Source organism: Solea solea, chromosome 2, assembly GCF_958295425.1.
Source record: "Solea solea chromosome 2, fSolSol10.1, whole genome shotgun sequence".
Taxonomy (NCBI): domain Eukaryota; kingdom Metazoa; phylum Chordata; class Actinopteri; order Pleuronectiformes; family Soleidae; genus Solea; species Solea solea.
Genome location: NC_081135.1, coordinates 19,659,712 through 19,677,135, shown reverse-complemented (window position 1 = coordinate 19,677,135; position 17,424 = coordinate 19,659,712). Strand labels below are relative to the sequence as shown.

Below are 17,424 nucleotides of genomic sequence, written 5' to 3'. Positions count from 1 at the left end.
TAATATAAAGAGCAGAGATGTACATCTGTGCAAATGTTAATCTATACTGGATAACGTTCACTTACATGACTAATCTTTAAGCAGGGAGCCATGATGTAATAGTTATTCTAATTTAGGTTTGTAGCTGCCATTAATATGTCTAGTTTTACTTATTTTTATTACCTGTTGCTGCAGGAAAACGTTATTGTGCACACACGGTTGATAGTACAACCCATGTTTTCTGGATGGTCACCAAGTGGCACTATTTAATGGGGTAAATAAATAAGATGAAGCTTTTAGTGGTACTAGAACAAGAAACATACATTAAGCTGCTCTGAGACCTCATCACAAGGCATACTGTCAACACTGACACCGAGGGGTTGAACCAGGAACTGCAGCCACGTGGCCACAGCATGTACCCATGTACTATAATAGACAGTCCCCACTATAGGTGAACATAATACTTAAAGCAAGCATGTTAGGGCAGAAAAGCAAAGGGAAGCATATACAAGTACTGTATATTAAAACACACACACGCACACACTGAAAACAACCACCCACACACACAATCCCCCCTACTGCGTCTGGTTAACAAACACTCTGCTATAAAAGCAAAAGCAAGACTCTTACTCATTAGGATGCCGTGAATCAGACAGGAAATGCTGGGTAAATTACACCTCATCGCCCTGGAACTAGCCAACCATCACCATGGCAATGAGCCAACCTCGGTGCAATGCCGTGAGAAGACCAAAACAGCCTTGTCTCAACACAAGCATAGTTTCTTCCAGTAATTTATCAAAATGATCAAAAATGCCACAGATACTCCTACAGGTTTCTGAGGTGTAAACCTATGTATTTATTAGCTAGAGAGCTCCTTCAGCCTGTTGACAGAAGTGCTGACTCTAAACCTGGAAGCAATATCCTGCCTTCCAAACCCCCCCCCCCCCCCCCCCCCCCCCCCCCCCCAACCACCCCACACACACATACACACACACACACACACACACACACCTCTGACTGCTACCTGATTAATGCTACACAAGTTTAATTGTAACAGACCAACAAAGTCTTGGTTTATTGAAAATTCCTACGTATTCCCATAAAAGTCTCGACTCAAATACAGCTCAATAAATAGATTAGCACAGGCTGTAAATTGTCATGACAATAAAGACAACATTGAGTGGTCTCAGAGTCTATGCAACTTGACAGAGAGTATAGATTAAGGATAGGTTTGGAGCATTTCACTACAGAAACCCATGAATGCAACAAGAATGGGAGCCCATGCTTTAATCTTCAATAGAATCATTTTATCACAGCACTTGTAGAATCACAGGTTCCCCACTTATGTTATCATTAAAAACAGAGAATATTTCCCCAGCTTCTCATTCAATCTGACCACCACGCTCAAACTTGAAACCACAAAAACCACCCGTTAGCCAAGTCCACCCCATGTTTCTTGAACAAAATTCTTTGGTTGCATTGTTCACACATTCCTCGCCGGCCATGTTTATACAGATGCGATTCCATGCGCGCTCGGGGGGTCCTTAGAAGTTCTACCCTGAAGCCGAAGATGTGCTCTTGATCAAAGGCTTCTGTACTTGAGCATATACACTTGTTTTGATTGTTTTTGTTTCCCCCTTCAAGGATAAGGGGCAGCATATCCATCTGTTGATCATATGGATCCACCAGCACTGGGACAAGTGTAGGCCTCTCTTCTCTGCCACCCCACACTGCTCCCTCAGTTACGTTTACTCAGCTGGTCTCCAGCCAGAGACCAGGGTTTTGTTTTCACTAAGCAACACGTGTTAACTTAATGCTCTGTAACAGATTTCAAAGACTAGATTAGCTGGGTCAACAACAGGTAACAGAGCGATTTATTGATTCACTGCCTCAAAAAAGGCCATGGCCAGAAACATGACCCCCCTGGGCAATTTCCACATACAGTTATGTTGTGGCACAACTAATAAAGGGCTATATGGTTTTCACTGTGACCATAACGTATCACTCAATTACAATTGTTATCCAAGCCGTGGTTATGAACCCAAGTGAACTGTATTGCTGAGCAACCTATACATGTATCTGACATTCCACAATTATAATCAGCCAACAATTCACAACTCACATGAAGAAAGATACTTTCAACACTCTCAATGATTTAACACTGGAGGAAAAAAACACAAAATGCAATTGTCAAATAGGAAAAATACAGCATTAAAATAAATGATTACATGCTGCATTTCACTTGCAAAAACAGGCATTACAAGCTAGTTTGCATTTGCAAAAGCAAACTCTGAAAACCAAACTGTTTTTTTACAGCTTCCCCGCTGAAAATTAAACACAGTGTTTGTGCCTATATGTAAATAATGAGCTGTGAGAACGATGAGATCAAATACATTGCATGCCCTTTGGGAGAGATAACCATAAGCAATAACTGATCTGAATTTCATCAGACAAAAACACATCAATGTAGCCTCGAGCCAATTAAAGCAAAGCTTTGTCGTCACAGAGGTGATTCCTGGTGCAAGAGGAGGAGAGCGACTGCAGTGCTTCACTCATGGCTGTGAGGTTTTAATGTCAAGTGACAGAGTGGAATTCTACACCAACAGGAGTAGTTGGAAAAGGTTTCTAATCAGCTTGCACTGATGTAAGTCCAATGTGTATCATGGTAAATCAGCACCTAAGAGGCCTATTGCCTATAATCTGGTGTTGTGATGTAGTGAAATCCATGTTGTGACACCATTAAATGTATCAGTTAACTTGTATACTGCACACCCCTATTTGCTAATGTTGTGTATGTCATCTTTTACAAACTGTCCTATTTAACCATGACTATAGTTGTCCCATACACAATATAAGGGAGTAAGAATAGTACATATGAGTCTCACAATTTTTTAGAGCATCAAAACATTCAAAAACCTGATGCAAATGCCAAAAATGTGTAAAAAATGATAACACATTAAATAACACAAGGAAAACACAAGGTTTGGGGTTACTCTGTAAACCTGCACGCCTTCCCATAGCTGCAGAATTTGGTTACACAGTCCTCACGGTTGTTTTCTTGATTGATTGGATTATGGCCACACACCTCAAGCTCGGCTTCCACCACCAATCAACAAGGAAATGAGGTGTCAACACACTGGTGTTTATTCAACACTCATTTATTTATCTACCAGAAGCCAGTGCTGGTTCAACCACAGAAGACACCAGATGAGTGAAGGGATTTTCTTTAAGCACTGCTCATTTCCAGGAGCATTACAAACTAGAAACTTGAGGTGAGGCGTGAATTCCTCTGGTATTATAAGACAATAAATGCAAATTAGCCAATTTGCTGCAAAAAAACAAATGCAGTTTTAATGACACTTTGTTTTAATATTAACAGTGTATAATATTACAATTGTACATTAAAAGTATGACTTTTCTTGCTTTTAATCTCTTTTACAACTGGAAAGACGGGGCTTTTCAATGTCAGGCTGTGCGTCCATATGACCAAGCTAAAGGAACTAGTAATGGGAAGACACCAGGAAGTCGGTAATGCTTCCAGTCAGCATGAAGTGCCATCAAAATAAAATTCAGCACAGTAGCTGCTGCTTTAAAGCAACTGGAGCAATTGAAATCCCCCCTCCCAATTTATGTCAAATGCCACTTTATAAACATTTTAGCTTGAGTGCCAAGTGTCTGCACTGCTTTATGCCCCTTCTCTTAATTGAAAACGTTATAGGGGTGCATTACACTTGGGGGCTTTATAAGCCACGCTATAAAGCCCTAGCAGGCCCTGAGAGGGGAAACTGCCCATTAACTTATAAGGTCCAGGCCTTGGCTCTCTTAATTGACAACCTCTAGGCTACTTTCATCACTTGTCGACTTCATAGCAGCAGTCAATGCTTCCTCCAGGATGCTGTTGCATCTTTGACACAAGGGTGTTTGTGACAAAAAGCAGTCTGCCGCCAATACAAAGCAAGGGCTCTAGGCTGTCCATAAAACAAGCACACACATTCCTCGCCAAGTTCCAGCCTCCTGAGAGGGGCTGCATTTAACCATAAATGCACCGCCTCCAAGAAAAACTAGCAAAAGTAAATATGAATCTCATTATAATGATAGTTGTTTTTTTTTTGGTTTTTTTTATCTTTAACAGGTGTACACATCATATAAATAAATATCATAAAAAGACTGTTCACATATTGGGAAATTCACTTTCTAAACTTCTGTAGAATACTACAAGAAAAACGTCAAATGCCAAGTTTAACGAGGAATAACAGAGTGTGCTTAGGCTACCACCAAGCACAAGCAGACACACACAAAACACACACACACTGACGTGACAGTCACTTCACACTCTAATTTGGCAGGATCATCAGCTTTGTGCCTCTGGAAATTCATGCGCCTTGAATTAGAGCCACATGTCACAATGTTGTTGACCAGTGCAGACACATTACTAGAATATAAAGTTCTTTGTAAGAGACAATCAAGACTGTTTGAAGTTTCTAATTATACTTCCTATGAGACTTGCGTGACAATTTATAAAAAGTAGTATGGCACTACGCAACTTTGACTGCTAACCATCTGTTGCTGAATCTCATGAGCTAAACTTGCAGAAATGCGCAGAAGACTAGAACACATGAAAACATTTCTATTTTTGTGTCTTCTTAAAAGGAGAACTCCAACAGCTCAATATGACACCAACATCAATTTGAGAAACTTGAAACAGATTTTAAAAAGAAAGAGCAAAATGAAAGCAGAAAACTCTGCACCCTTACTTTTTAGTGCTCAAATGACATACCGCTTGAGTAATGGAATGGATTATGACTTACTTGACTTTTCAAGTGGTTTAAAGTTGCGTTGCTTAAAATCACACAAGAAAGCAGCATCAGTACCTTCATTATCATATTTTGATCGAGTTTCACCTCAGTTGAGTAAAAAAAAAAAGGATTTTGGGGGCTACAATTATGGAGAGCTGTGAGGAGGCAAAGTAGCCAGCAAAGATACTGGATATAGAGACTGTCAACAATTTGTAAAATACTATTAAAGCCACAAATTAAAAATAAAAAAATCAATTAAAAGCTGATTAACAAAAATTATATTAACAGTTTAGCCTAATGATATAATTGACAATCCTTCAGAAAATGTACTTTGGACAGCAAAGTATATGTATACCGCAGAGATGGATCAATTTTAATTGATCCAAAGGATGCACGATATTGGACTTTTTGCCGATATCCAACAAGCAGATCTGTCGGAAGTGCTCGGGACGATAACAGAAACGGATATATACAACTTTCCCTTTTCCCAATTGCAAAGGTCATTTAGTCTCTTCTGTAGTGCAATTAAAAATAATGTTTTTCATACTCATGTCGCAGCAGATGTGGATAAAAAATGTCTCTATTGTGGTAAAATAAATAAGCTGTAGGGGGCACTAGCATAGAAGTCAATAATTAATTTTAAAGCCAATATCATGCCGATAATATTGTGCACTAAATGAAAAGATAACACAAAGGCATACAGAAAACCAGGAACAAAAGTTTCTAACGGACACTAAAATGCTTGTAATGAGTAACATGTTATCATTAGGTGTTGGCAGTTTTGCCAGTAATATGGTAAACTGAGGGCATAAAGTACAGCCTGGTACAGCGCCTTCCCAGAGGCTTGAGTAATGCAAACAGTACAAAATGACCAGATCGCAAATTAAAGGATTCTTCTGTATGGCAATTACTCTATTTACACAATTTACACTATCAATTTAACAGTATTCATTCATTGTCTACCATTTTATCCTCCACACGAGGGTCGCAGGGCCACTGGCACCAATCGCAGCCGACATAGGAGCGAAACGCAGGTACAACATGGACAGGTTGCAAGTCCTTCACAGGGCCAACATATAGAGATGAACAATCATTCAGTCACAAACTCACACCTGCGGGCAATTGAGAGTGTCCAGTTAACCTCTGCATGTTTGGGACATGTGGGAAGAAACCAGAGAACCTGGAGAAAACCCACCCAGACACAAGAGAACATGCAACCTCCACACAGAAAGGCCCGGACTGGGACACGAACCAGCAAGGCAGTAGTGCTAGCCACGTGCTGCACTGTTTGGCCGCCATATTATTTATTGTGTAATTAATACTTTCACAGTGATGAAATTAGTTTGTCACTGCTATATGCACGCTGGATTAGAGTTTAACAAAAAAATTTTTTTCATATCAACGTCACGCAGCAACGCAGCGTGGGTCCTCCATTTGTTACAATCTGCAGCGTCACAAGAAGATGTCACAAAATCTCACACACTGGATTTAAAAGCTCCTCACATTAGAATGTATAGTGGTTAATATTTGAATGCTAGCTAATGCCACATAGGTCCATCACGTTTTCGACTATTAAAATGAATCTCAGCTTAAATATTATGAATCAACTGGCTATTGTGGAAGAATATGTGGAAGAAAAACCACAATTAGACAGTGTAATTAAAATCGAAACAGAGTCTGGATGTTCAGTGCAGTATGCTGAGTGATGAGTGATAAATTGATTGATCTCGTTGCAGCCAGGACACCATTACAGCCAGCTCGTCCATTATAACAACAACCTAAAGTTAAGTGTGATTCATTCACAATTTCACACAATTTCACACACCATAAGTCATGTCATGTTGTGATATACTGTATAAATATATATATAAGTTATGTACTGTGTAGTGACTGAACTGAATCAAAATGACATGTCAGGACATGTTTCTTACATAAATAACGACTGCCTCGGAGCCTGCAGAGCTGAGGGAAGCACACAGTTGCCCGTGCTTACCTTCTGTGCACATGTTCAGCGTTAATAACGCCAGTTAACAAACATATAACTGTAAACAGTGTTGCTGTTGCTGATAGCTGCAGTACATCTCCCCCACTCGACAGCGCGCACACATTTGACCAACAGAGAGGATTAACCGAGCTTTAATAGTGTGACATCTTCAGCAAGAGACAGGGCACGTTTCGTGTTTAGGGGAAGGAGAAAGAAATCACACACTTACTGTGGGACAAGTCGTCTTCCAGCTCGGAGCATGTGAGCCGCCATGATTGCTTCGCTGACGTGTCAACAGGAGCGCGCGGCGATTGGCTGCATAAGTTGTTCCTTGTTGCAGCCTGCGAGACGCCATTGGTCACCTTCGAGAGAGGGGCGTGGTCAAGAAGACGGATAGCACATGGGAACGTAAATAGAAAGAACGTAATGGGGGCGGTGTCAATAGAGACAACGTTTTGTTTTGTTTTGTTTTTCTCCAACTTTATTATACATTGTCCAAGATTAAACACACGCACTACATCACTTAACAGAAGGGAAACAGAAACAAAACAATGAAATGCATGGAAAACATATTTGATTATGGACGATTTTTTTTCTCTTCTCCATCTTTATTTACAACGCAGTCTGACCATAACAAATCCCAAGTTATCAGTTAAGTACTCATATGTAACACAAGTATAAATCACACAAGAGAAGCCAACCAGTAAGAAAATGGTATGATGTATTATTATTATTATTATTATTATTATTATTATTATTATTATTAAGAAACAAACATTCTCACACACTCACTGCTCACTTTATTAGGTACACAGGACACAATAAAGTCCCAGGAGTGCCACCTGGTGTGGTCTTCTGCTGCTGTAGCCCATCTGGGATGTTCTTCTGCATAGTTTTGTGGAAATTAGTGGTCATTTGAGTTACCATTGCAAGGGTCAGTTGCCTTTTTGTCATTTGGAACCAGTCTGGCAATTCTCCTCTGACCTCGTGGCATCGAAAAGGCATTTTCACCCAGGGAACTGCCACTCACTGGATATTTGTATTTGTCCCAGCAGATCAGCGGTTTCTGAAATATTCGGACAGCCTGCCTGGCACCACTAACCATGCCACATTCAATGTCACTTCAATCCCCATCTTAAACATTTTGATGCTCAGTTTGCACTTCACATGGTCATCTTGACCATGTCTACATGCCTACATGTTTTCAGCCACGTGATTGGCTGTAATTTATTTAAAACTACATAAGATAAATTATGTAGTTTGATTAAGTGATATTATTTGTAGTTGACTTTTTTGATATTTTTTTTTTACATCACAGATGGTCTCTGTCTACAATGACTCTGGTGTCCTTCTGCTCTATGAGACAGAAGGAACAGAGACAGGCTGAGGCTCACAACGAAGGGGAATCAAAGGAAAGAGAGAAGAGAGATTTGAGCACACGGCACGTCACCCCAGGGGCTCTCTCTCACAGCAGTGGTGAATTACTACCACTACCATCAGCCAGGTCCAAGTGTGGTGCACAAATGACACGCAATATTTGCCATGATGAAGTCAGCAGGGGATTTGCTCCAAATGTCAGCATTCAGCAGACAGCCATTGGGTTGTGGGTGTATTTAAATGCGCACATGCTGCTGGACTTCACTATACTTTATGAAGTGTTGTGGAGTCAAAGGTATTTGGTGGCCGACCTTGAGTATAAAAAAAGGTAGAGTTCATTTCCTATGATGACAATTTCTTGTTTTTGCTTTGAAAGGAAATGTTCTGGTCCAATATTACAAATCACATTAAAGCAAATAAAACAAAGGATTCCCCTTTCTCAAAGTTCATACATTTCATTTATTTTCACTTACTGATATAAGGTTTCCAAAAAAATATTGAATTGTGAGAAGGAAACACCTGTCTTACTCACAACCCTTGCAACCCATAATATCACTTTTAAGGGCTGAGCAAAGGGTGACTATTTGCCATTATTTACAGTCCCATTCATTTGTATTGGATAAGTGATATTCTTAATATACGCTGTTCCTTCTCTACCAATGGCCCATAAGCATTTCATCACAAATAACAGAGACATGGGTGATCCCTCATTACACCACATCTTACATGACCTCGACGTATAAATAGGTCACTGGTTTTTACAATAAATGTGAAATACATCTTAGCATGCTTGCTGCCTCTCCAGTCTATCTATGTTCAGGTAAAAAAAAGTGGACTTTTTTCAATATAGACTTTACTCCTGAACAAAGGGAGCTTATGTGCACATCAATTCCTACATGGGATAAAAATGCAGTGGAGTTGGGAAATTCCATCCATCGGTTACTTGGAAACTACTTCTTCCCCCCACCCTTCCGTTCATCGAACACAATTGTTGTCTACTAATCCAGTTTTGATAGCATTTGGCACACTTTCTTTGGATCACAGCAAGATGCTCAACTTCCATTCTGGTCTCCCCTAGGAACCTCTGAGCGCAAGAAAGCAGCCGACACCAGGTCTCGCCAGAGCAGGGGGGTTCTCTGTGTCCCCATAAAGGACAGAAAATTATTATTTTGATTCAAGTCACCCCCTTGCCACATACACACTTGCACAAAATTATCATGTCTGGTAGTTAATTCCAGAAATATGCTGAATATGTGTTTATTCTTGTCAGTCTGTTATGTTGTTAAATGTTGCAGTCACCTAATGACCCCCCAGTAAGGCAATAGAATATAAAATAATATGTCAAAGGCAAAAGCTTTTTTTGCCTTTGTCCCCCCTTCTGTACTCCCTGATCCAAATGGACAATGCATCACTAGGCCTTGATGCCTCAGAAGTCTGGGTTCATTAAAATCTTGAACGAGTGCCAAAGCTGTAGTCATAGATAAAAGGAATATGAAAGGATAACGAAATTTATGGATGGCAAGTCACCACCTCGCCCTGGCATTTATAATAAACAAATGGTTTCTCTTTCCAATTTAAATTTCTCATTATACTGTGACTTTTGGAAAATGTGTTTTGATTTACCAACATTTTATCTGAAAAACTGTATAATTGATTAGATTTACATGGCTCTGATTTTAATGCTGATCGCCTGCCTTCCTGAACAGCCCCCACCCACAGCCCAACACTCACCAAAAAAAGAATGATCTGAACAGCTCCTGAGGCACATTAACGTCATTTAAAACAAACCGACATTTCAAACATTTTATTTTCTGATAAAATAATTGGCTTTAACCAGCATAGAATCCAATTCATCCCTTTGAATGAAACTTCTGTGAGAGCACCAAAAAAATGGTGAGATAGACTTCACAGCCCGAGTGAGATGGACATCAATGCAGTGTGCCAGCAATGGCTATATTAACCCATGGCTAAATCCCATCACACAAATGTCAGTGTATCCGTTATGAAACCATGACATTTAGATCCAAGGTCTCCATTGTGGTTTTAGCGGGAGATGATGTTTGTCCATTCTTTGCATCCATCAAACTTGCACACTGCCTCACAGCCAACTGTACTCTCACTAGAGAAAGGTTAGACAGGGTTTATCTATCTTATTTTATTGCATAATACATTATGTGTTAGCACCTTCATTTTCATTCTTTCTTTTATCGAAATAGGATGACATATGCACAAATAAAGGTTTTGGTTAAAGACAAGGACACAATTAAGCAATTCATATTGTGAACTTCAAGTTCTTTGATCTTGATTTAAGTCAGGTTAAATAGTTAAAGCATATTAAATCAAATATACAATGATTTATTGTCCCCACATGGAGATTTTTTGTTGGGAAGGAGTGTTAAAACAGAACAACACGGTAAAATCAAAGACAAAGTGAAAAGAAAAACAACCAACAAAGGACGTACAGTAAATTTGCAGAGCATACAGTAAATAACAGAATAGAAAGACGAATATTGCACTTGTCCGTCAAATGAGTTTTGCTTCTGCCCTAATAAACAAAACAAAACATAAAATATAAAGAATTTTAAAACGTAGGTAAGACCAGGTATAACATAAAATCAAAAATGCTGAGAACACATGACACTGATTATGTAGCAACAGCAGCAAGAGCAGCAGCACTAAGCCAGGTCACCAGCAGATCACAGGCACCAGAAATTGACTATAAATTGTACAGTATATAAATAAATAGTCTTTTTTTTTTTTAAAGAAAGAAAGAAAGAAACTATGCGATTGTGCTGAAACCTCTGACTTACTCCTTACTTACCCCGTATTACCCCCCTGAACATCATCACTACAGCACACTATGACAGGCCCAATCTGACACAACCCATCCACTCAGAGTCATGTGCAATGAAGAGCAAGAGCCAAGTTCAAGAACGGGACAATGTGTCATAAAGCCCTCATGTTAAGAGTGCAACACCTATAAGCCACTTGGCTGAGATTCACGAGATGTTTAATTATTGCCTCCTTACATTAGCTTGGATTTCCCCCCTCAGGCATGAGTTTTGGGGTGAGGGTGTGGGCTTGATGGGGGTGGGGGGGTCGAGAGTGGTGGAGATGGTGAAGGGGAATAAAACCCCATCATTACCAGATCCCTCTCTCACTCTCTACTGCACTTTCTGCGACAAACGGCAGTCCAGAATCAGGAATTACAAATGATATCATGACAATTTTTCACGCTCTTCAGACCAGTGATGTTTTACCGACTCATTTGCTATGATACCTTGTTACGAATCCAGCTGTGAATCAGGGACGTGTCATGGGGCTAGAAGCCCGCCTCCTGCTGAGCCTGGCCAATGACCTGGAAGGCAATAGGGGATGCCAGTGCCTGCAGCATGTGCTGCACTGACAAAGCAGCAGGGCACCGTCAAAAACCCTCTCGTACAAACTTCGCAGATCACTCCGTTTTTAACAGATGAGTAAGCACTGGTGCTGACTTTTTTTTTTCTTTGCCCCAACACAAGGATTATGGCTTTCTCTTCGCAAGTCTGTGTCTCTGGTTGACGCCTATAGCAAAACCATTGCCTGCAAGGGTAATAGTGCAGGGGTGGATCTAGGGTAGAAGGATGTAGATAGCATGTGGCAGGGTCACTGCGCAGGTTAAGCAACAATTCAGTTGAGTGCCTGCAAGGAAGTGTGGTTGGAAAAGACCAGCACACCAGCTAAAGAGGCTACACAATCCAGATTAAACTTTGGCCTTTGCACAGAAAGTACAACATCCCTTTAACTGGCACAGTGGTCTGTGTTTATGGACTTTAACATGAGCAAATCTATTTAAATATTTCTCATCTATTTTGCAAAATAACACTGCAATCCTTCTTGTTGCAAACCTTCTTATTGCAATCCAATAAGAAGTAGCTTAATCCTTATCTTAATGAAATGATTAACTGTCCTGCATTCTTCATCAGGAATTCAGTGAGGTTAAGGTTGTTTGGGATTCCAGATCAGAGCCCCCACGCAATCCTGGGCCCTGATGACTTCTGCATTACTAGAATGATGCGTCTAGGACTGATGGACCTCAGAGTGTCAGGAAACATTAACCTTTACAGCCCAAAGCTGGTGGACAAAACCCAACTGTGCCCCCTGACCCAGTCCACCACCCGATTATTGACCCAGCAATCATGAGGGACACACAGAGTCAGGCAATGGAGCAATTTTGGAGAAAAGCAAAGTGAGAAAAATAAGATGAATATGCATTTGAAGTGTGAGGAAATCAGGGAATGAATGAAGGGGAGACAAATACTAAACCACTGAGTTTTCTGCATGTTACCCAAATCTCAGGAAATGGTTTTAAGGGCTTTTTTCCTGTTCGGTTCACTCTGATTCCCCTCTCTCACTTCATTTAACTGAATTAATGAGCAGGTCCAGCCAGACCTCAGAATATTAACATCTTGGCCGTCTGTTATTTTGTTGAACAACTTAGCTTTTGTTGTTTAATTAATGTGAGGAATATTTCACAATAAATAAAACCGTTCATTTTGGACGTAGATGAGCTGCAAGAAAGTTTAATAAGGATTAACACAAGGAAAAACAATATACTTTAAAATCAGAATCCAACATGTGCTGTTTGCCGGATGTAAGTTTATGAATGAATGCTGCCGTAGTACTCCATTCAGCACACTGACGTGGTGCAAACACAGTGGGATGGTGGCCTTGGAACACATCACTGGTGGACAGAGAAACACCGACATCATAGAGGACCTAAAGCTGTGTACACATGGTTCACCTCAGGACAGACGCGGTTACAGCACAATGTCAGTGCCGAACTCCCTCTGTGCGCTCTATGGAATGCACCTCTGTGATGGTACAGCAGGCAGTGTTCTCATAGCATGCTGCAGGCGATATCATATAGGATGCAGCACCGCTGCAGTAAAAGCTGTCTTAATTTTAACACTGAATCTCAGCAGCAAGAACATGATTTCCATATGTTGTGCATCCTATCGGATTCATGAAATTTTATGAGTTAATTCATTATTCATATTTGTGGTGGAGTCATTACCATTTTCCCATCAGGCTTGCCTGCTGACAGTGTAAACATTATGAAATCATGGTTTACCTACAGAGTGAAGTGGTCACAAATGAGCATGCAGTACACTGGAGGCAAGCACTAAATGCCATATGAGTGACCTGAGAATTCTTAATAGAAGCAAAGTGATGACAATAAGATAAGTGACACGGAGGAAAAATGATAGTGGACTGAATAATAGTGGTGAGTCCTATTGCGATCAAGCCTGAATCAGCAACAGGAGCAACAGTGTGCTCAGCCGTTAACTCTGTTTTGATGTGGTCCAGGTACAAAGTGAGCAGTTGTCACACCCGACCCCAAAACAGGCAATCAGCAGGTTCCACTTTAGAAGTGAATTCGCTCTACTGCAGGGAATATGAATTTCATACTACAGCAGACTTAGTTGTAACTATGCTAATTTCTCACAGGCCTATCAAGACCTATTCATTGCTGATCCTGTAATTACTAGAGCGAGCTAAGGGATAACCACCCCTTGTCCCCCTTTTTCCCCCTAGCGATGGTCAGCCTGTAAATCCAGGATGTGTTGGCAACTTTATGATATAAATACACACACACACACCCAGGGCATAAGAAAGCTGTCAACAGAACATTTGTTTTCCATTTTTCACCACCCAAAGCACTTCAAGCTGAGGGAGGGGGAAAGGAGACAAGGTGATAAAAATGCACCGCTACACTAACTATTTTGCCCCTTGGTGGATTTTGGTGCTTAAACAGATGGGGCCCGAATTGGTTCTCTTTTATTTGGTGCAACTGGATTGTGCAAATTTCCATTCAACAAGCTCTCACCTCCACACATGATTGGTGGTGGCTGTCGCACACATATTTAAGGCATAAACCATTCACACATCCTTGATCTTGCATGTGTGCTGACACATCTATACACACACTCTCATAGCAGCTGCGATCGCCGTCCACTGCTAATGCCCATTCATCACTAAAGTTTTTTTTTTTTCCTGACTGAAAAACACAAGTGCATGTCAAACGAACTGAGTGAGAAGGGATGTCAGTGGTGCGTGATTTGACCCACGCATGGAAGTAAGCTGTTATAAACCCCCGCCCCATCCATCGTACCGTAAATAGATCAAAGCACATCTGTTTCTGTGTCCAGCAGCCACACATCTATAATTGCAAACTGGCCTTAATGGCTTAGAGCGACCCATCAGATGCTAAGCAGTTTGGACACAGGAGATGCTAAAGCATATGAACGGAGTGCTACCATCCCTAATCGCTGGACAGGGAATTCTCTGGAGCCACTGTGGCGGCTGTCTGGTCTCTAGTGGACTGAAATAGATATCACAACTTCAGCCGAGGGATGGAGGCCCAGAGGGGCCAGAGCTGACCACACAGCTGAGATTTAAGAGCAGGGGTTGACCAGTGGTCATGGTCAGGGATACCACAGGGATCAAAGATCGGTGTAAGGAAGTAGTTGGTTAAAGATTTCGAGGAATGTTGTGGCGTGAGATCATGTATTCAAGGGATTCAAGACAGTGTAGCAGACACCTGACATAACCTAAGGTCCTGGTTTTGGTAAGAAAGAAACAAGCCAGAACAGTTAATGGCTTTAAATGAAGTCTGGGAGAGTCCGAGCTCGTCTTAACTGAATGGAGTGAGTACTGAGTGATGGGAGAAGCCTCAAGTTGGCCAGTTGTCACAGTGTGACACTGATTCGGCCTAATGAGCGCTGCGCTGTCACCACACATCTGCCTCTCATTCACTTGTAGAATCTGGCAGACTCGGAACCTGCTGGAGTCACTGCAAGATGCTGGAACTCGAGACACCGCCACTGTCACTGCATCAAGCGTGGTGGTTGGCAGAATACAGGGAACCGAGCAAACTAACTTGTTCTCAAACCACAAGAGACATGAGGCAGACACGACAACTAACACACACGTTTAGAGCCATGACTCATCATCCACTTTGAACGATTAAACTGTTGAAGCTGACAAGCAGAAGAAAAAGTTTGAATGGCTGAGGGACATTTGTGATATGTCCATGTAACATATTCTTAAACCGCTGTTAACCATAATGAACAAAAATGTTTGGCTTTTTAAGATAATTGAATAAAATATTTGACAGTTAATATTTTAATATAAATTGTGATACACACACATATACTGCATGTATTTTATATATATATATATATACACACACAGTATCTATACATATATATATATACAGTATATATATATATATATATATGACATTGACTCACTTCATATAATTCATACATATATATATATATGTATATATATATATATATATATGTACACACATACACATATATATACATATATACATATATATATAGATGAAGTAACAGTAATGAAAGTTGAGTGTAAGAAGTTGATATCAGCGTGTCTGTTGATCAGAAGAGACAACAAGACATTGAGGAGGACTGTATGTCCTTTAAGGTGATAATTATGATAAGGTCGTGGCGTCTCTGATCCACAGAGGACTGCGAGTCCTCCCATCTGTCCTGACTCCGAGGGCGTCTGTGTAGATTGTGCAGCTACACATAAATTCCTTGTGGGCACCCTCCTGGAAAATAGCACAAAGGTTTACTAAACATCATTGTGGCGGTGGCACCAATTATTGTTAATATACATCAAAGAGCCTCAGCCGAGTCTGAGCAAAAGACTGATCACTCCGATGATGGCAACTGTCAGTCTGCTCCCAGATTAAGAGAGCTGTTGGAATAATTAGTCCATGCCCTGTAAATAAAACAATAATGCAACAGCAGAGATGGCATTGAAAATATGCACGTTGCCTTGGATGACCTGAGAACCTGCCATGGCTCAGACTTTGGAACAATGTAAAAATGCAGTCAGAGTCAGAGGCCACAGGTGAATAGGCTTTGTATATATTGCTGTAACATCAGTGAAGAGAAACATTGACCAAACAGCAGTGGTCGGAACATCTTTTGTTTGAGCTTGTATTCATGAGTTTTGAGCTTCACACAATGTGACCATGAAGTACAGTTTGCTGCAATTTTAGCTTGTATTTCAGGCTTCAATAAATCGGAAAACAAATCACTTAACTAACAACAAAACAAAACAAAAATCACTACATATTTCCTATTCAAAACAGACAGCAAAAGTCGTATTAATATAAATGTACTACAGTGGGACAAAAAGGTTAGGGTGTAGAACAAACAGAGAGGATTATTTGAATGCAGATATGCATTTCTTATTTTATATTTTTTTGTTTCAGCAATAAAACACACACACCCCAAACCACACATCAGTGAAAGGACAGTTTTGTGAAACCTCCTGTGGAGTGGTTTCAGAGCGTAGAGTAACAGCAAAATATTCATGCTGCTTTAAAGTTCCTAAACTCGCACTAAATGCCTAACAGCACGGGTGGTGCTGTTCAAACTTCTGACCTCAGATTCACCTATGGAGTGCACAGGGGTTTTCATTTTAATAATGAAGTGGTCTTAAACTTTACCAAGTAAACCGTGTGTCTGAGTTGACAATATACATTTTCTTTTCTTTTTGATTATGAAAATGTTAGATTTTATCAAACTTATATTTTCAGCAACTCAAAATGCATGGGTTAATTTTTGTGATTTGTGCACTTTCTTTCACGAAAACAAATTCCCAGCTGCTGTACCCGTGTGTGGCAAATGTAAATCAGTGAACTTAGCCTTCACCTCACTTTAAATAGCACAGCGCTGAACATCTATTTTTTTTTCAAGAGTGGTATTTTTGAGTGGTCTTTTTGTCCACATTTTGTTGTATTAAAGATTAAACCTTTTCCGTTTTGACCAGTATTAACCACTAGAAATAAAACACAGTAAAAGCTTAAGGAAATAACGCTGTACTAATACTGAAACATTAATGTTTTATTTACTGCAAGCATCAAACTTTCTGAGATACTTAACTATACTGATCAGATATTTAAGTCACTGAACTCAATCTGTAACAGAACATTCAGGGCCTACCATCTATGGGTGCCGTTGAGATGTTTCTTAAATGTAGGCGAAGGATGGTAATGGGTGTGAAGTCATGAAGAGTTTAAAAAGACACCAGGCCCAATGAACTTGTGAGAAGGAGCACATAGTGCATAGTGCACCACACATGCACTATGAAACGAATGAGAGTGAAGACACCCTTCACGATGCTTTCCACAGACACCTGTGACAGTGTACGGTGGCTGTTCTTCACACTCACCCAGCCTCTGCGCTTCCTCTCTCTCGTCGCAGA

At 40.5% G+C, this 17,424-nt stretch overlaps 1 protein-coding gene across 1 annotated transcript in view; it reads right to left on the bottom strand.

The window, feature by feature from the left end:
• clybl (citrate lyase beta like) overlaps window positions 1-7,121 on the bottom strand; it is a 56,191-nt gene extending 49,070 nt beyond the window's left edge. Inside the window, exon 1 of the mRNA XM_058623015.1 lies at window positions 6,989-7,121. Within this exon, the coding sequence (XP_058478998.1) occupies window positions 6,989-7,032 (44 nt within the window). The 5' untranslated portion in view covers window positions 7,033-7,121. The remainder of the gene's footprint in view (window positions 1-6,988) is intronic.
• Between the last annotated feature and the right edge of the window lie 10,303 nt (window positions 7,122-17,424).